The sequence below is a fragment of the Manacus candei genome, unplaced genomic scaffold (genome assembly GCF_025592945.1).
Source record: "Manacus candei isolate 608988 ecotype Guabito, Panama unplaced genomic scaffold, ASM2559294v1 h1tg000053l, whole genome shotgun sequence".
NCBI classification, from domain to species: Eukaryota; Metazoa; Chordata; class Aves; order Passeriformes; family Pipridae; genus Manacus; species Manacus candei.
In genome coordinates, this window is record NW_026138101.1 from 2151320 (window position 1) to 2172320 (window position 21001).

At 44.6% G+C, this 21001-nt stretch overlaps 1 protein-coding gene across 3 annotated transcripts in view; it reads right to left on the bottom strand.

Annotated features, from left to right (window-relative positions):
* Nucleotides 1-7312: 7312 nt before the first annotated feature.
* Nucleotides 7313-21001, bottom strand: part of GAN (gigaxonin) — a 40918-nt gene continuing 27229 nt past the window's right edge. The window contains exons 11-12 of one of the 3 annotated variants that reach the window (XR_007906943.1): nt 19561-20844; nt 7313-14919 (exon numbers count right to left, since the gene is read on the bottom strand). Coding sequence is in view for 1 of the 3 variants with exons in the window: in XM_051801750.1 (XP_051657710.1) it covers nt 20663-20844 (182 nt within the window). In the remaining 2 variants the exon portion in view is untranslated. Of the gene's footprint in view, nt 20845-21001 lie in introns of all 3 variants that reach the window. The other 2 variants (XR_007906942.1, XM_051801750.1) reach the window with 2 other exon arrangements.

A 21001-nucleotide genomic window follows, 5' to 3' on the forward strand; every position in this document is an offset into this window, starting at 1 on the left:
ACGGGAGGACTTTTAGAGTGTAAGTTTGGGCCCAGAAAGTTTCACGAGTCACCAGCACTCCTAAATTCTCTATCCCTTGGAGATGCTCCAGATTTGGTGCATGCCTCAGAGGACCCCTGCTAGGACAAGGCACTCTGAGCCCCAGGACATCCATCAACAAACATGGCATTTAGGCACCACTTATCTCACATGGGGAGAGTAAGTTTACATGCAATTTGCATAAAGCTTTGGGTGAGAAGCCTCAGAGAAGGTAATGGTGCCACTTGTCACCAAGTAGCCTTGTGAAAGCAAACTGAAATGTGTGAATCCACTGGAGAGGCTTGTTTAGAAAGGGAAGGGACCCAGCATTCCTCTAGTCATCAGAAGCTCAGGGCATTCACATCAGGCTCATTTCCCTGGAGAATATTGTTCCTGCTGAGTGGTAGACGAGGATTAAGGTGACCTGAAAAGCAAAGAGTGTGAGCAGGGAGGCCAAAAGGTGCTGGAGCAGTTTCATCTTGTTCAAACTTCCTCCTTCCAGCAGCATTGCTGTGCAGTGGAGCATTAAAGGCGAGATCTCTTTGCATCTTGCCGGGCCCTGTGGCAAGAGGAGATATCCGTCTGCCCCTACAGCTACGGGAGAGTTTCAGAGCAGGAGCAGTGCAAAAAATTACACTTGTCTCACTTTCAGTCAGCTGACAGCAGGCTCTTCTGTGTGTCAGAAGCTCTAAGCTAAGTCCTTTCGGTCCTGATGGTATCAGCCAACTGCGTGGGCAGCCTTTCCTCCCCCTTTCCCATGTCTACACCCTGTGGAGACGGCTCTGCTCCCCAAATAATCTGGAACTACAGCAGATACTGGAACAGTCCCTGTACAGGAGGGGTGGGAGCCTCTCAGGCATCATGAATTAGCACTGCAGACCAGTTCTGTTCTCCCCTGACAGGAGCATCTCCTCCAAGGTATGAACTGACTTTGAATTCAAGAGATCAGAGGATGATCTTGGATGACTTTCTGGCATGTTCTCTCTGGCCTGCCAGTCATGCAGAGGTGCAATGGGCAAGGAACTGAGGCCCCCAGAGACCAATTCTCATTTCTGGACCATTTGTCCTCATCTCTGCTTAGTTTCTTGTAGTTGTTCACCAGCACTGTCTCTCCTGACAGTTACCTGCAGCTCTCTCACTGAAGACCAGGAGGTATGTTACTCCCAGCTGGCCAAACCAAGGATGATTAACTGAGGGAAGCAGATAAAATTTTACATGTTTCTCTGGTGCCAAACAACACTTTTTTTTGGCATGAAGGAATTTTAAATTACCATAATTTCGCATTTCTAGGAGCTTTTTTTAATAGGAAGAAATAAATGGTTAAGGTTTGAGGCCTCAGTTATAAATAGAAATGGATCACATTTACAAGATTAGGATTTAGTATTTTTAGGTAATATTTGTGAAATTGGTAACATTCATGATTTAGTAGGACTGCAGTGCAGAAACACTAAATCTACTTTGTGCTTTGGACAAATCACTTAATCATTCTGATTCATGGCATCCAGTGCTAATGAGAAGAGTCTCTTCCCCTAAACTTATCACACATGCAAGCTTTGTTTTGCCAATCAGGACTGTGCCAGGAAAGTGCAAATACCCAAAGATTATAGGCGATGGTAACGGGTGTAGCAATAAGGATGATCTTGATAATTATGTACCTTCAAGAGAGAGGGAGAAACTTGTTTAGACTTGCAACTGGAATAAACCTGTCATAGCTGTGATAGGAGTCACCCAGGCTGGCAAGAACTAGGGTTTTTTTCAGGTCTCTTTAATAAACTGGTACCGTGGGGGAGTGGTGGAAGATTCTGTGAGAAGCTCTGCTGAGAACACGCTCCCTTGGTCCCCCAGATTTTCAGATTTCCCAATCTGTTCTGCTCTCAACCACGCGCCATTCTAGGTCCAAGCAACACTTCCCTGTCTGGCAGTCTGCTACGTTCACAGGTGCCTTGCAATGTCAGAGCAAAGATTTTGCAAATAAAAGCCTCGGCAGAGCTTTAAGTATTTGTTGGACTGGGGCCTTACTTTGCAATCTCAACGCTGCTCATAACCCAGGGTCAAGCCCAAGAGCAACGCTGACATCGCTTGTTGGAAACAGGGTGTTGATTCAGCCCAGGAAATATTGTGGAACATTCCTTCCTTCCAGACTACTCCAGAAACAGCACAGGGGTAGAGATGTCTTTTCCCAATAGGTAAATGCAACCATAAAGAAAGAGAGGACACCTCTCCATTTAACCACAAATCCAAAGTACATCCACAGAAATGAACGTGGCAGGGAAACTCTGTAGGAAGATGTTCTCTGACCACACCATCAATGGCAGTGAAAGAGTGGAAACAGAAAAGACTTCCAGTTCAAATTCACTTCTAGAGATATGAAGAGTTCTTTTTCAAACTCAAGGATAAAGTAGGCAAGACCTATGCTACCCCTAAATTATTCCCAGCTTCTATTTAGGCAAGAAAAAGTTAATCTTTAGGACTTTTATAACAACATGTTTGTACAATGAAAAGTAATTCCAAGGAGCATCTGTCATCTCAGAACAGAGTCTGAGAGGGTGGTGCCATTTGAACTACACCAGCTCCAAGGAACAGGTTAGGTTATGGGGGAAAAGGAGCCCAGAAAGCTGGAGCAGTTAACAGCAGGTAGCAGGAAATTGTTAGATATTAGGTTATGCCAACCACCAGACTAATATCTCAAGGATATAAAATGCCATTCAGCATGAGGAAAAAAGTTGAGAAAAGCTGTAAACACTGAACAGAGTGGTGGTGCACTGATACTGAGACATAGCTGATGCTATGTCTCCAAATGGAGACAAACGGAACATCCCTGTGTTTAAAGACACAAAAGTGAACACAGTCAACACAGGAAAATACTACAATGGCATAATGTTACTCCTGTACCAAGAAGTGAGTCCAGCACATCTCTGAGCAGGGACTGTTTAACCTTCCCCACTCCTCACACCTGAAGGGTTTGTCTCTGAATGTTCTTTCTCAGCCCTTTCCTCCTTTCTTAACGTGTCATTCAGCTGCAAACCAGATTTGTTTTTGTTTTAGCTTGCACGACCTTCCTGTTCTCTTTAAACAAGTAGTGGGGGGTTTCTTTGCTACCTTTCATTGAAATCTGCACAGTAAGATGGAAAATTCCAGGGAGCAGTTGAAAATGAGAAGGCCAGATTACTGTACATCAAAGGGAAGCAGCATTTGCTAACTCCTTCATTTTACGTGTATGTGATTCATAAACTGCTTTATGAAAATGGAAAAGTGATTGAGGAATCACTCAGGTCCTGACAAAAAAATAAACTAATAGCAACAGCCTAATTTCCATGAAAATGGGCTGGTCTCCAAAGCATCTGCCAAGACCAGACACTGTGGTGCTTGCAGCTTTCCTTTGTTTGCTCTTCAAAGCAGGTAGAGCCAGGAACATTGCCGTGCCTCATGGCAAGCTGTAAGATGTGGTACATGACTTTCAGATGAGGGAATTTCACATTTCTCCCTGAATATTTCACACTACAACAGCAAGGAGAAAAGCACAGACGCAGCTGAAATGAGGAGGAGATGAACTGAAAGGCTGAAAACGGATTCTTCAGCATTACTCTGTAGCATGGGGAACTGAGGAGGCAATTAAAACCAACATGAAAGAAGATTTAATTGCCAATCAGCAAAACCTGCTGAAGCACAGATAGCAAGAAGCAAAGAATCACCCCACCTGATGTCCAAGCCCTTCACAGAGGAGAGCATTGCCCTCAGCTCCACAGGCAGCTGATGGGAAGAGATAGGCCCTTCCCAAGGAGACATTCAGATCTCAGAGGGAGCAGTTCCTGGGAGAGCATCACCCTCTGCCCAGGCTTGGCATGACTCACCCTTAGACACAGGCATATCAGGGGGAAGAAATCTAGGACAAACCCACCCAGGCACTCTGTGGGGAGGAGCAGCACAGCACTGCCCTCCCCATCTCTGCATCCAGCACTGAAGGAGAACCCGAGGAGAACTGGAATTGGGCACTGATGGCACCCACAGCCTGGGGGACTCCAGCACTGGGGGATCGTTTGAGTGTGAGGGCTACAGCTTTTAAACCTGAGACTGCAGAAAAGAGCGTGAGCAGGAGCACTGAGGGCTCGGCCACCTCAGAGAAGGGGGCACTGAGGAAGGGCAGGAGTGAGCCTGGAGAAGGGGGGAGAGGGAGGCCTTGCAGCTGATGAGGAACAGCGGGAGGACAGGCGGGACTGGTTTTGGGGAGGTGGGCAGTGCACGTGGGAATGGAAGGAGGCAGGGCAGGGCGGCACCACCCTCAGCCCGGCTCTTTGGTCAGGCAGCTTTTAGCATTTCAAAGCGTTTCTTTTCTTTGTGACTCCAACCACTGACTAAAACAGGCAAGCAGGTATTTACTGGATCAGCCAAACGAAAGGCATCCTTACCGTGTCCTGCAAGCAAATCACAGTGTCTCATTTAAAAGCTTTTCTAGTCCGGGGGCAGGATTAAGGAATGGGAGAACAGCACAGGCTGTGGAAAATGTCAGGGTCCAGTAAGGTGAACCCTGGACTCGCTTCAGGAGCCCAGGGCAGGTGTCCCTGGGTGCTCCCGGGGTGGCAGAGTTCAAACAGGCTCGGTGACAACCAAGGGATCATATCCAGGCCCCTTCTGAGAAAAGCACCCAAGCCAAAAAGCAGCCCGGGATCACAGCACCTGACGTGCTGCTTGTTCCAGAGGCAGCAGGGCGGGGTACCATGAGGAGAATCTGCTTTCCTCTTCAACACAGAAAACATCAAAGTTCTCCTGAAAAATTAAAAGCTTCTGGACAGGCTCTTGGTGCATTTTAAAAAGCAAAACAGACCCGTTTCAAAGCACTCTTTCCAAAGGTCTTTCCTGAACGTACATCACATGCAATGGAAAAACACTGCATGCCTGGCATTCAATATTTTTCACCTGTGACCCAGGATTGATGTCTGTGTAACTCCCTGATTTAATCCAACGACATGTCTCAGCAAGAAAAAAAAACCCTTTCAGAGTTTGAAAAGGAGTTGGAAAAAAATAAAGTCACGCTCAACACTTCCCCTTCCCTGGAGAGATAGGAGTGCTGCTTGCCCTTTCCTGATGATAAGCATATCCTGGTGGTTAAAAATACGTTTTGCTCTTACCGTAAATTCTCCATTAGCCAACTCCTTCAGCCCAGCCCACGGTGTTGGGGTTCACGATTCCTCAGAGGCCACACGTGACAGAGCTTGGCCTGTGCGTGTCCAAATGCACTGGAGAAAAAGCAAAAGTAACAGCTCTGATCCTGCTGCTTCACCTGGAGCAGTAAAACCTGGGGAGTGGCAACAGCATTCAGGTCAAATGACTTGCACCTTTCCCAAGCCCCCACAGACTCCACATTAATTTTTGTCTCTGACTTTACAGCTGCTCCCAGGCAAAAAGCAATGGGTTGTATTGAATTCTGAACAGCAATTTATTCCTCAGTTAATTTTACTCTTTCCAGTGATCATTGTGCAAAGGGCTGTTTTAATAACATGGAACAGCAAGGCTCGCTGCTTGGTCTTAGATTCTGGAGGCCAGGAGCCAGGTACCTGCTCTGCAAAGCTTCTCATCCTTCCCACATCACCTCCTCTCTCTTCTTCACCTGGAAAACTCAGCCTGTTGAAAGCTGGCTCCAAGACTTGGGCTGTGCAAAGGACACAGATGCCACCTCTTACCTAGGAGGCACCAGCCCTGGGAAGAGCCTGGCTCAGCAAAGCTGGGGCTGCTCACACACCCAGATGCCTCCAGAGCAGCAGGGAGGTTTGCCAGCTGCACGCCTCTCCTGGCACATTCCTGCCAGGAGAAAGCTGGTGGAAGCCAGTGAACAGCTGTGACTCCCTGACAGCACCAGAGTCACAAGTGTGGCTGCACAACCCCAAAACTTGCCTTCTTGGCAAGTCCCTTGCAGCTAAAGAGGCACAGGGAGGCCTTGCTCCCAGGCATCGAGAGCCTCAACTGGAAATCCTGTTTAAGGAACCATTTCTGGATTTCTCCTGCGATGCTTTAGAAAACAAATCGAGGGGGCAAAAAGAGGCAGAAATGGAAACTTTAGAAGTTGTATCTCCTCTGTGCATAAAAGGTAAAGGAAACCAGGCAGCAGCCCTCTTCCCTTTCTGTTAGGATTCCAGGCTGTGGAATAAAGATAAATCCAAGTTCACTCTCCTGTCTTTGTTTCCAAGACTCAGTAAGACAGGGGAGATAGGGCAGAGCCCATAACCATGGGAACCCCAGCAACAAGGGTAAATCAACACGAGATTCCCTATCATCAGTCCCTGTTTACACTGGAGGCACCAACCTGGCTGGCAGTTCAGAACCTTGGTATGGCTGTGAAACTGAGCAAGGAAAGGGGTTTATGCAGAAAGTATCCATTTTTTCTGTCCTAGTACCCACCATCTCTTTTAGACCATGTGTTTACAGCACCTGGTTCTGCTTTGAACCTGTGCTGCTGCCTTCCCCCTTCACTCCCCTTGCCCAAGCTACCCCAAACCTCAGCTTTTCCTTTTCTCCTACCTTGCATTTGGCCTTGCCTCAGTGTCCTTTTGTTTAAGAACAGGTAGGCAGAGCTCAGGGTACTTTCCTGGAGGTCAAACCTTTGCTCCAGCTCCTTGGTCCCAGTGGAGGCAGCCCCAGCAGAGGCAAGGCTGGGACATCAGAGAAGGGAGCAGCCACGAAGCAAGGATATTGCTCAACTGCAGTTGCAGCTGCTTGGCAACTTAAAACCATGCAGGTCTCTGAACTTGCAGAGGTCACATCTGCACACCACGGAGCAACAGAGGGCTGGGATATCAGGCAGCCCTGGAAGGAGCAGTTTGTACCTGCCCTTGGGAGCAGTTACACTCCCCAGATTTTTCTCCTCTGCTCAGAAGGGTCACATGGAAGCAGCAGCAGTTGTGAAGGGGACTAGTGAGGGTGACTGCTGGGGAGAATGGAGACCTCGAAACAACCACGAAAGCCTTTCCAGGAGAGCAGAGGCTCCTTCCCACTCCCATCTCTCCCAGAGTGACCATCACCAGCACTCACTGCCTGGGCAGAGCTGGAGAGGGACTGCTCCCGCCTCCCCTCATTTCCTTAGCCCTTCCTCCTCATTTATTTCCTTTGGGCTTTCCCCTTTGATTAAACTTCTGGCATGTAGGAATGTTTAATAATAAAACAGATAACTCATGGGAAATGATATTTATAAAATCCACTGCTCCTTTTTTTTTTTCTTCACTTCTCATAAGACCTTGAGAGAAAATCTTGAACTATGTTCTTCCTTTTAAAAGTAGAAAGAAAAAGCAGAAGGAGCAGTTAACAAGTTTTCAAACAATCAATGTTTTATTTGGTTAATTTATTAAACACCTTTAAGACAATTAATTTTGGTCTGTACCCTTCTATAAAATTATTCAAGTTCTGAGCAAACCTCCAATACATAAAGCAAAGTTACTTTTACCATACGCAAATTTCAGATCAAAATACAACACTCTGTTTTCTTACATTTATAAAACCCGATCAAATACAAACGACATTAAAAAAGATAAAACACTTTCACTGATCCTTGGTACGATATTACAGCACAATTTGCACAGTGGCAACTAAGTCCTCAAAGCACAAGTCAAATACTTTAAAAAGGGAACCTCCCTTTAGTCACCCAACGTTCTACAGAACACGTAAACAAAGTGAGTGCTACTGAATCCAGGAAAATTCCTGTGTCCCTTTTTGTACCGTGTGTGAGCCACAAAATCTGCAAGGGAGGTTACTGCTGAGTAACCAAACAGCTTTCCTGCTTTGCTGTTCCCATTTTTTTGTGCAACTACTCCATGAAAATAAATGGATGGAGGTGGACCAGGCTCTGCCCTGGGCAATTTATGGCAACTAAAGTAAACCAAGAAATGTGCGTGTTCTTCTAAAAACGGATCACAAAACTATTAAAAAAAGAATCAATACCAAATTATCCGTGGGTACAACTGGAGTAACTGCCCTTTGCTTCACCTTCAAGACATCTAATGTCGACACAGAGTGTTTTCAATTGTTGAGAATTTGTTCAGTGGCAAAACCCAGTGTTTCAGCAATGGGTCAAAGTGCCATTAGAATTGCACATTTTTCTACATTACCATGCAATGTTTGTTTGGTGCTACACCTGAAAGCTTGCACTTACACTAACCTATGGACAATGGGGGATCGCTCGGGAAAGAGAAACAACAACTGAAAGGACAAACAGAAAACAGGAAAACTGAAGTGTCAGTTGAGAGACGTTCCTGGGAAGGGTCCAACTCAGCAAACCTTGCAGGAACACCTCGAGAAGAGAAAGGAAAATCCAAGCAGTGACAGCAGGGGCTGATGTGTCCCCTCGGGTTCTGCTTTGCACAGGCAGTCAGGGCAGTTGCACCCCAGTACAATTAAAGGGTATTTTTTGCCTGGAGTTCTGCAACCCCTTCACTTCCCCCATCCCCAAACCATTGACTGCACTTACAGTTCAACTGTAAGTTCTGTTATTTAGTCTACGCCAATGTGAAGACTTGTACATAATTAAATGGAAAAATACACCAATGGATCTAACTTTCCTCTCCTCCCTCCCCAAACTCGTGCCAAAGCCACGAGGATACCACACACTCCAAAACTTTTCATACCTGATAACGTTCATATAATCCCAACAGAATGAAGGAGAACTGCAAACTGCACAAACAGTGCATGGTTAAACAATGCTCAAGTGTAAACAATACAGGATGGAAACAGTTTAATAAAATCCTACTGAGGTACAGCAAAAACCTAAATTTCCTATTTCAGTGGTTTAAGTGCAATTGAAACCCCACGTTCCGCCCTTCTCCAAACAGATCTCCCCATAATTAAGCTGCACTAATTAGGCTTATTCCCTTAAAGCTACATACCCATGCTATAACTCATTGTATTGACTTAATGCAAACACTTGTGGGGGAAAATTAATTTACAGGGTTAATTAAAACCTTTGTAGTATTCAAAAGGAATGATAGTAAAGGGATCAACCATGGAAAATGTGTTAATACATGTTTTTAAAAAGATTTCCAATAATTCTAACACAAAACAGCAAGTATATTTTGAAAAATGCATAGAAACCCTGTCAATACAAAAGTCCCCACTAAAATTACATAACTAAGCAATTTTAATCTAAATATTTTATGTGCTTTTCCTATAAAGGCCACTTTGACATACAAATACAAAAAAATTTACATTTTTTTCCCAAAATAAATTATTTGTTCCTCAATTAAAAATACTGAATATGGAAGCATAACAACCCTCTCTTCTGCCAGCTGCTCATCTGCAGCAGCTATTTCCAAAGAAGAAAATCTCCAAATATTTTCAACTACCAAAAGAAATAAGAAATGGCTTCAGCCTGTGTTCTGCTTCACACTAGGGAAAACCTGGGGATAGGAATGGAACAGGCTGAACCCTTCACACTGTGTGTGCTGGGGAGGGAATGGATACACACAGACACCTGCAGAGAGAGCTTTTCTGTCTCCCAGGTTATGCACCGAAATCCCTTTTTGGAAACAGAAAAAGAAATCGAGGTTCATCTGAATTAGAGAAAGGTGAAATAGGAAAGGGAGTTAGGAGGGAGGAGCAGTGTGAGGTGCAGGGTGGGTTAAGTAAATGGAGAATGATGTGAAGGTGAGACGACAAGAGCACCTGGGAGATGAAAGCTCCTCACGGGATGCAGGAGCAGGGAAAGCAGCGTACCCGTTTTACTGACAGGGAACAGGGGGAGAGGGAACACAAGGAACAAATTTCACTGGAAAAAACGAATCAATGGGAGAACAAAGAACCTTTACCAGCAGTCCTGACCACGTGGGCATTTATCCCTGAATTGCCACGGAAGCAGCAAAATCAAACTCAGACACAGAGAAGCGTTGGAAATGAAAACGTACTTGGACTGGGTTTGGGATGTCACGGGGATTCTTTGCTGTCAGGACCAGACTCACAAATGAATGACACAGGAACATAAAAGCAAGACAACATCAGCCCAGAGGGGCACAGCAAACCCCAAACACCTGACCTGCCCTAGAGCTGAGACAGGTAAATGTTATGAAGTGGCACCAACTCGCTCCAGCGGGAAAAGCCGCGCTGTGGGATCACGGGACGAGCTCCAATCGACAACACCACGAGAGGACAGGAGGGACACACTTGGACAGGACATCATTCCAGCTCAAACACCCATACACTGACCCAGATAAACTGCTGGGCCAGGCAAGGGGGTAGGAGGGGAACCAGTGAACTGGAGTGGGTTTGGATACAAGATTCTTGGGCAGCCACTGAGTACAAGTTCTCCTAACCTTGGACCAAGGACTGGACTTGGAAGGACACAGGAGCCGCACATCTTCTGTATCACAAGGAATTCAGCTCTCTGGTGTGCTGTATTGCATAGTTTGATTGAGGCCAAAGAGCATTTACGTCTTATTTTTCCCTGTTTTTAACAGAAGTAACTCAACATACTCAGATCAGAGCATTCCAAAGCCTGGCCCCAAGTGATTCACCAACTCATTTCTAAAGCAACATGTGAAGACTTTTGGGGTGGACACATAAATAAAAGCAAAAACTTCATTCCCACACAAAGCACAGACAGACCCACAGAACACGTACACACACAAAGAGCCTGTAGCAGTAAACACATCTGTAACACAAAAGTCAAAGCATGACAGCTGGATGATGGGAACAAACCTTGCTGTCAAGCTGCATGCCAGCAACAGTAAACAAGACCAGGTGAGTGTTTCTACCACACCACACCAGTGTATTTTTTGTAGGAAAAGTGTCAATATATTCTGACAATCTCCTGGTCATTATCAAGATCTTAGATTTTACAGAACACCGAACCTTTGTGAGAGCAGCAGCAATGTGGCATCACATTGCAACACCCTCCTATTTCTTGGTTCATGGAATATCATAACTGGATTATTCAATGTAGTTATTTCATTCTCTTACGCTAAAATAAAGTATTTGTACCGTACAAAGTCAGACTAAATACATTAGTCATCATTCATATAATAGGTATTTATATTCTTTAGCCCAATCCTACAAGATTCATGCTACTCAATAAACATGGTTTACAGAGGGAGAACTCTGAAGGTAGAGCACCTAACATGAAGAAATTTTGCTTTTTCCCTTTGAAGGCAAAATTAGAACAGTCTCAGCTTGTCAGGCTCCACTTCAGATTACAAAGCAGTGACCAGACAAACTGGGATGCAGTTCCACATCTCTGGTTTCTCAGAAAAAAAACAAGTGGAGGGGAAAACCAGGCAGGTGGGAGCTCCTCGGTTATTTAGGCTGATAGCTGTGGTTCCAGCCTGCAGATACGGTTTCAGAGACCCCAGTATTTTCAGATTTAAATAGAAGCAACGCAAAATATTGGTTCTCCTATAACACCCAGCCCATAGTCCTTTATATCTTACCCTTATGGAAGGGGCAGGGTGGACTCATCCTTACCTGTGCTGCCAGAGCGCAGCTGCAAAGCTCAGACTCTGCACAGGCAATGGACGATGCTGCTCTTCAGCCTTCCCTAAAGTGAGAGGATCAGAGACTTGCAAGTGCAGTGGGGTTCTCCTGGGCCCCTCATTTATCAGCTGTTTTTTAGACAGCACTGCAGGTAACACAGGTACTCCTCATGAGGCCACAGCTCGTGGCTCCTGGACAGCCTGGATGAGTTCAGACGGTCCAGAGGGCAGCACCCAAGATGGGAAGGAGGAGAAGGACAAGGCAGTCTCTGGACTCTTCTGAAAAGGCTGAAGGGCTCTTACATTAACTGAGAAATGCTACAGCATTGAGACTGTGAAGCCTACGGGAAGACAATAACCTGCTGTCTGGAGAGAGGACAGGTTCAAACACCAACCCTTGATCCTGCTGCTGCTTCACACAGGGCAGGAGTAGGACTCATATTCTCCACAGAATGAAAAACTTGTAGCAGTTACCAAACCCCTACACCAAACTGATGATAGAGATTAAATACAAATAAAAAACAGCACAATAAGGACAACAAAAGAGTTCCTATACAGGACTAAAATTCATCTCTCTACTCCATGGTTTGCGTCTACAAGAGCCTCTCCTCAGGCCTGCTAAGCTGATGTCTCTGCTCTTGGGAGCTTCTCTCCTTCTACCTCCTGACCCTCTGTGGCACCCACACCCTCGGGGGGCTGAGCAGGTGAGGTCTGAGTCAAACCCCACACCCGGCCCAACATCCCAGTGCTCTGACAGCCACGCTGGTCAGCGTGTCCCAGACACACAGCCAGGTCCTGGGGCCGAGCCCAGGAACATTAATATTTACAGAATAGCCACCATGATGCCAATGGAAGGCTCTGGAATTAGCAGCTAATTGGTTCAGTCTGCAGGGGCATGAATAGCTCCTTGTTTTGTCCCTGCTATTCGTGCGTGGCCAGTAGAATGTTTGCTACATTGAACTCAAAGCATGAGCTGCTCCTTAAAATTTTAGAGGAAAATGTTCCCCGTGAAGCATTTCTTGGTTTTGCCTTTACAGAGAAAGGAAAAAGGCAGCACTCCCCCGTTACATTTTGTATTTTTAAGGCCTCTGACAGTTCGGGAGCCATCTTTATGAAAAGGGATGTATTTTAAAAAACAGACTGAATAGTCAAAGAAAAACCCCAGAGAATAAACACGAGCTGATTATCAGCTTATATCGGTCTTTGAGAAGTCAAGCACAGTGTAAGGAGTTCAAAACTGTGTCAAAATAGCACCTTTAGAAGCAGAAGAAAGCACACTTCTTCAAGCTATGCAAAACCCCACATACTTGAAGATCCCAAAGAAATGGGCAATTAGATGAGTTCAGGTGCAGAAGGTGGGTATAGATTTTTGACAGTTTTTCCTTTGTAGGAGAGCAAAGGGAGAACTCCACAGAAAAACAGCCAATTAGACTTTACAGAAAAATCAGTGAATCTCTCCACTGAGATAATGGATCACAGGCAAAACAGTGCAGAGCAGAGGCAGAGAGAAAACTATCTGATCTGTCCTTAAAAGAGCAGAGATTTCCATTTTTTTTAAACAGATCTTTTCCTATATAAAAATCATCAGGACAGTCTTTCAATTGCTACTCTCATTTCCAAGTATAATAGTTACTTTCAAGGAATACACATTTTTATTTACTTTTTACAGCAGCTGCAGGTCAACCTTGGTCTTTTTGTACAGAAACATTAATTTAAAATGAAATTAAAGTAAACTGTCCTTGGGCAATGGCACCATTCTGTCCTGCTTCTTGTCTGCTTTTAGTTTTGTTTTTTTTTTAATTGAAGGGCAAAATGCGATTTAAAACAAAACAAAAAGATTTGACAAAGTGCAAGGGAAAAAAAATGAGGTAGCTGGGAATAGGGGCTTTCCCCCCTAGAAAATCTTGTTTTACTGATATTTCTCCTCTGCTCCAAGCACTGAAAAGTACCTGTCAGGAGTCCACCAGGACACAGATTGCTGTTTACAGCCAGTAAACTAAGGTGCAATACAAACTCACCACATATTGCAAAAATGCAGCCTCCAACCCTTAAATACAAAAATGTTTCTATTAAAAGAAGCAATTTTTAATTTACCTATTTCGGTTTGGGAAGTCAGGGATGACAAAATAATGCTTCAAATGGACTTAGCAGCTGTTTCCCGAAGCAAACAAAAGCTCGAACAGACCCCGTGCACTCTGAGCAACCCAGAGGAGTCCTTTGGACTCGTTTAAGACCAGTTCTGAAAGAGTTTGAAAGTATTTCTTAAGAGGGCACTCCCTGGCTTCCCTTCAGAAAGAAACTTTAACAAGAGCTTTGCAGAATGTCAGCTCTGTTCAACCCGACCACCTTGGCAGATACCCCGGTGTACTGGTTTATACACTCTAATAAATAAGCAGACTTTGCTTTTTAAGAGTTAAAAACAAGTGACAAGGACAAGTGAAACAAGTGACAAGGATGATAATGCTTTCCTGCTGTCACGTGTGAATTGATAAAGCAGGTTAATAAAATTGATAAGGCAGATTAATCAGTGTCAGACCATTCAGGAGAGAACCTCAAGCCCAGCCAGGGATCAGGTTCTCAAAGCACACTAATTATTGCAGACTGACATTTAGACTTTCCAAAACGGCTCTTGCTTTCATCTGGTGCAAAATTGTTCTACAGGGTTGGTTTTTTTTTTTAATTTTCTGAAGTTGGCAGGGGTGGCAGCACAGAGAATGCACAGAAATTACACTGGTGAGACAGCCCATTGCACAGCCTGTGACAGGGGGTCTGTCAGGCTCCTGGGGCTGGAAATACAGAGGAGAGAAACTTGCCCTTGAGGACATTTTAGCATTAAGTGAAAAGGATGAAAGGCAAAGAAGAAAAAAAAATAATCAAGTGCATTAGGTGGTGATTCAAAAGTACCCAGTATCTGAAAAAAAAAAAAAAAAAGGCATTTTCGTGTTTTATCAATAAAATTATTGACATTGGGGACACTTCTTTCTATCTTATTATTGTAATCAGATCCCTCAGCTTTTACCAGGGCTCAGAACAGCCTCATTTCATTATGCAAATTCAAGGGCACAGGTAGGCAGTGGCATTGAGCACCCTCATGCACTGATGTGCCCTGGCAGGTGTTCTCTGTTCACCAGAAACCCTGCAAAAGCACCGGGCAAACAAGATTTAGCCTTTGCCATTGAAAAGCTCCAATCTTCCAGCTCACTTTTCAAGACAATAACCTTCAAATATTATTCTAAACAACATCTTTATCTATTTCAAATATTTTTACAACTAAGAAGCAGCTACCTAGAATAAGCTATTTAGAAAAATATCTAAGATTTTGTATTGCCGACAAATTTACAACATAATCACCCGTTGGTAGCAGTTCATAGTTTAATTCTCCTGTTACCTTTAATCCTTTTGAGCAGGTGTTTATCAAGTTGGGCACTTCACATGGCTTTAGTCCATGTTTTTAGATTACCTGTTAATCAAAATTTTGAGACAATTGATTACTGGAGGACAACAGCAGTCAGGCTGCAGAGTCATGCTGGGCATGGCTGATCAGAGGTGTCACCTTAAACCCTGGCTGCAATCCTTCCTACAGCAAGGAATTCCACAGGAAAAAAAAAACCACACCAGAAAACACAGGGATAATGGAGAGCAGGTGCCCAACCCATCAATAAACTTCAGAGCCCGTGGATGTGACCCCCACAGAAAATGAGTGGAGCTGCCCCCAAATCTCACTGCCTTCAGCTTTCACTGGGTCACCTTCCCAATCCCAAGGGATCAGAGTGATCTCTGTACTTTCCCTTCACAAGTGGTGTGCCACAGAAACACAGAACCTACAGGTGCAGCTCCCAGCTCCAAGAAAAGACAAGGAAGAGCAGCAGAAAATGGCAAACGTCAAAAGGCTGCAGCAGCGACGAGCGAAACGCAGCCCTGCACTTGTTCCTGGACAGGAAAAGGAAACACTCCAAGAGAAGATGGAAATAGCAGCTCCTGCACACAGGGATGTCATTAACACCCCTCCCACCCACCTGGAGGAGCTGTTTAAGTACTCCAAAGAGCTCAGAGAACACAACCCCCTCGTCCTCAATGCTAAATTAGAGGCAGGAAGGATCCATACCCTAAATTAAATGTAACTCCTTTGACAGCATGGCTGTGAGTGGCACCAAACCAGGCCTTGGTCTGTCTGTGTCCCTGGGCACAGCCACACTTCCCAAGACACTGCAGGCCAAGTAATGCAAATGAACTCCACTTCATCTAACTACTTAGAATTTTAAATACTAAAACCTGTTGTCAGCTGCCACTTATTATATACTTGCATGGCACCAGTGCTCTAATAAAGAGCAAAGTGTCCATATCCATCACATGGAGTGATATTCAAGGCAGCTGTGAAGAGTAACACAAACCTGCAGAACAGTATTTAAAAAAAAAGAAGTAAAAATTTACAGTGTTTTCAATAGCATACATTTAAAAAAAAAAATAAAAAACCAAAAAAACCCAAACCACTGCTCTTTTCTGGAACACAGTGAATTGTAAGCATCTCTATATTTTAGTAGATCAGCTGAATTATTGTTACACACAGAGTAAACCAAAATTTTGGCACTTGTATGAACTTGCATTTGTTATTGCATCCTCCACTTCGCACGGCACACGCACGTTAGCAGAGCCCATGCAGGCTGGATGGCCACAGTATTTATGGAACAACCAGAGGAACTGCAGTTAAAACAGGGAAAGACATCCCTAAACCCCTCACTCCTGTACTTGTGCATTTCCTGAGTCGTGCAGGCACAAGAAATATTGCAAAGAAACCAAGCTGCCTGGTGTGTTCTGCGAGGGGAGTTCATAAACCAGGCACCTCAGCAGCTCTGATAAAAACCTCTTATTTTCACCCAGATCTCTGCCCCAGAAGGCAGGCTGTGTGCCAGGCACGTGCTGTGCAGTCCAAGCACAGCCTGCCCACAGCTATCAGTGAGCTGAGGTTGTGAATTTGTTTTCAGACTCAACCACTATCCTGCTGCGTGACCTCGTATCCATTTGCCTTCAATTCACAGACGAGGTGCCCCCAAAGCTGTGGAGAGCCCCTCGACCAGGAGCAGCTGGGTTGATACAGCATTTTCACAACAACTAAAACTTAAGGACTAGCTGATCAAACATTTGAGGACAGGCAGACCTCGCTGTGGTACAGCAAAACAGAAGACTCTTCAGGATGCCTCTTCTTCAGGTTATAAACACAGAAAGAATTTGAAATCCAACCCTGATTCTTTAGGACCATCTCACAAGGCCAGGTGTGTGCCTCCCTCAGGAACCTGAGGGATTTATTTTTTGAGAGCAACAGCACTTTACACCTTTGCTTCTGTAAAACAAGCACAGAGGACGCTGCCGTGTGCTTACAATAGTATCTCTTTTTTTCCCCCCACTTGTACACTCAAAACTTTTGATTTAACCTAAAATTAGCAACTCCAAAGTTCTTACAAAAATTACCTGTGGCACATGAAGAAAAAAAAAAAGGAAGAGGAAATTTTTTTTTGGGGGGGGGAACTGTGGTAAGAGATGGAGTGAGGGGAGAAGAAAAAGCCACCTCTCTTCCCATCTTCCACAACTCCTACCCCGTATTTCGGTGATTTTATAATGACAGTGGCTGGGGTTTGTCCAGTTCCTCAGCAGGGGAAGGAAAAAGGACACAGAGGCCCAGTCCAAGTTCCTCAAGCTCAAGGTGGCCCAGCCAGTCCTAGTTTGGGATTGTGCTGAGCTTGACTCAAGGTGCACCCAAGGACCCAGCCCTGGTCCAAGGTGTGCCGGGCACCGAGTCAGTGGCACTTTGCAGAAATACAAATGTTGGTCTAAAAACATCAGCATTTCAATGCTGAGATGAACTCTCAGCCCCAGGGAAGGTGCCCTAAAGCCTGGTGGTGAAGCCTCAGATGGCAGGGACAGAGGGCCAGGAGAAACATTCACAAAGTCACCTGTGGAGGACCTGGCTGAACCAGAGAGCTGATTAAGGAGCTGGAAGGAATTAAGCCCACTGTGCCAAGCAAGGACAACTTAAACTAAGTTTCTAAACTGCCAAACCACCTAAAACCCCTGGACTGCACCTCAGAAAGTTCCTGAGTTGTTTCCCACGTGGTTCAGCCATCGTATGCAGGGGTACACAGCACCAGGGGTACACAGCACCGGGGTGCAGGGACAGCTGGGGTGGTGGCATTTACCAGTGAACCCAGTCCAATCTATGGCTGTTCATACACTCAACGCCTCAGGAGACTGGTGACCTCCCTCCACTCAGCACCTCTGGAATCACAGCCTCCCTCCCCTCTCTTCTGAAAAGCAAAAGGAAAACCAGAGGTCAGCTCTGCCTCTTGTCTCCTGCACCATCCCCAGGACAATCCCTGGAGAAAGGGGAGCCTTGGCATCAAAGCCTTGCCTAAAATTCAGAGAGAAATCAAACTTGGTTATTGCACATCCCAAGAGATGCACTTGCAGATCAGACCAGGGCAGACAGACAGGAGTCAGACCCCAAAAGACACATCACTTCCCTCCTACACACACAGAGCCTGGAACAGCTCCTGGATCGGCCACACACAACACAGATGGGGAATGATCCCCATTCACTTAAGCAACACCAAGGAAGCCAGTTTTGAGAGCTCAGGAGTGCTCAAACCTTCAGCCTGAGCATGCACCCCAAACTCCAGGAGCCAGTGTCCCTGGAGACACTGGGGTCTGATCCCAGGGTCCCTGGTCCCTGGGCTGCACAGAACGTGACACGAGGACAGGCGTGCTAAGAAATTCAGTTTGCAACTGGTTCAGCTGAAGAGGCTTAAACTTCTTGGTCAAATCTCACCAAGTGCATTCGCAACACGCTCCAATCACAAGAGATTTGTTTATTTATGTTAAAAAAAAAAAAAAAGTAAGAATACCTACTGTTAATCCTACTTTAAATGTAAACATTCTGTTCAGTAATTTTAACTGCAAAACACTGCTTGAGTACAGAGGATTTGGATTTAATATGTGCATTTATCACTTATGTTTTCTGGGTGCTGAATGCCCTCAAGGGTGCTGGGAAGCTACAGGGACTTGGGAGATAGCAGCCTGCAATATTCTGAATAACATTTTCGAAAGTTTTCCAAGCCACTTAGAAAACTGAGCTCAAAAGTGAAATAGGTGCTTAGGAACATTCATCACTTTTGAATATGGGATCTTGGCACTTTGTCTGAGAAAAAAAAAAAAAATCCATGTAAGATTTTTCAAAAAAGGGGAAGTTTTATAGATAAACTAACAGCACTTGATTTATTTCACAAGACAGCCAAGGATGGAAATAGTGGTTCACATTTCTGTAGTAAAGCATTATATATAAATTTAAAATCTAAAGACATATATATACACACACCAAGTTTACTGCAATGCATAAATATATAAACTTTTTAATATGTCAACTAATATAGGTCAGAAAATTGATGTATATAGTTCAAGTTTTGCAGCACTTCAGCATTGTAAAAAATAATAAAAAAATAAATAATGGTGAATGGATTGGCTGCTGCCCTTTTCTTTTCCCCCCCCACCCCTTTGCTCAGAAATCAGAGTAATTCCAACCACACATCAGTGCTATGGAAGGACCGAGCAGAAGTTTCAGAATGTCTCTTCAAGGGTTATTTAGTGAAATATCACTATTCTGTAGGAGTTTGGGATTGTAGTTCAGCATGTCTAAGATGATTCAGCGAAGATGACAAAGGTTTACACTAACACAACTGAGGGCAGAGGTTGGCTTGTCTGAGGTCCACAAAGGTGCAGAGTGGAAAGTCTTGTGTGTAGTTATAATACTGGTTATACAAAATCTCTTTTTCTGAAGGGTAGGAGGTCTTATTTCTGTTTCCCATCTCTCCCATTTTATTCCTTTTAAATAAATAGAGGTCACGTCCCACCCATCACAACAATAACGAAATCAAAAACTGAGGTAAAAGTGTTCTACCAGCTGACCTTGACTACGAAAAAAAAGGCAATTAAATATCGCTACTGATGTGAACAAGGCTTAGTAAGAAAAAAAATGCAAGATACTAAGTTCTTCACTATAACCACGCCATAAAACCCAGCTTTCCAAGTCAGACAGCAATAAACAAGACTGTACCTTAGCACGGAAATCATTAGTAAACAAACTTTTGATCCCAATTTAAAGTCGCTGTTCAAATTTTCCTGAACTCTTAATCCAAAAATCAGGTTTTCTGCAAAAGAAATATATCCTTGTCATACTTCACCTTTGTTCTCAGAGAGACAAAACACACCGTTCTACGATCCTCAGGCTTAAAAACCATTCTGAGTTTGCAAGTGATCTGAAGTAAAAAGGAACACAACCTATTTGTTTTTTTTTTTTTTGCTTTTGCCAAAAGCAGCAATCACCACTAACCGTTCCAAACACCCTTCCCCCTTTTCACTTCAAGAAAACAGCCCCCAAAGCCCACCCAGAAGCACATGCCACCCACCTGCAGACCAGTTCGTCAGGCTACTCAAATGACAGCGTAGAAAAAAAACCAGTTTACTTCTCTGTAATGTACTGTATCCATTTCAGATTAGTCCATTTTTAAATATATTAAAAGTATTTGTAGGAATGAAACCATTGCAAATGAATGAAAAACCGTATGTACACACCTCCACCATTTTTAGGCACAGACCTTAAATCTTTTTGAGGAAGGACTAGAAATAAAAGGTGCAACGACCAACGTCTCCTATGGCATCACGCTCCAGCAGCAGTCTTGGCAGCACACCAGGGAGGTTGGTTATTGTACAGCTCCTGTGTATTACAGCTATCCAGTCCCAGATAGCACTTTTATTCGGACCAGTTCCCCTCAGGGGAAATGCACCTGAAATCTGTTCCGCTTTCCAATAAGCTTCGCCAAAGGAAACCGATTCCCACAGTTCCAGACACAAAAAAAAACCTTCTTCAATAATATGGTTTAAACTCCAAATGGTTACGACTGAAGGTGTTTCCTTGCTCTCCCCTTTTATTTCCCCCCTCTCTTCTTTTTTAATGTATACTTAAGTTATTTGTTCCCGAACAAGAACTGAGACTCAAGCTTTTTAAGCATTTAAAACAAAAACAGTTACCATACCAAAGCACAGCATACAGTGTTAAGTTTCAGCTGTAATTTCTCAGCTTTTTTCCTTTTATATAGAGCTAGATTATGGTGGGCTGCGCAGAACTCTTCCAGTCTCCTCCCCTGCCAGCACACGGATCACGGAGAAGGGACGCGGATGCGGAACAGGCCCTGCTGAAGCTGCAGTCGGAAGAGTTTGCAGTTGGCAATGCGCAGGGCGGCACAGCCGGTGCGCCGCAGGTCCGACGGGAACAGGGGCTTCGTGCGCTGCCAGGTGCCCGTGCTCCTCTTAAACTCTCTGACATAGTCATAGTTTGTGCCTGAGTTCACAAAAAAAAAAAAGAGAGGAAATGCCTAAAATGTGCTGTAGGTACCAGCGCGTTGAACCTCTGATAATCAATCACAGAATTGACCTGGTTGGAAAAGACCTCCGAGATCATCGAGTCCAACCCTGGATCCAACACTGTCGTGGTTACC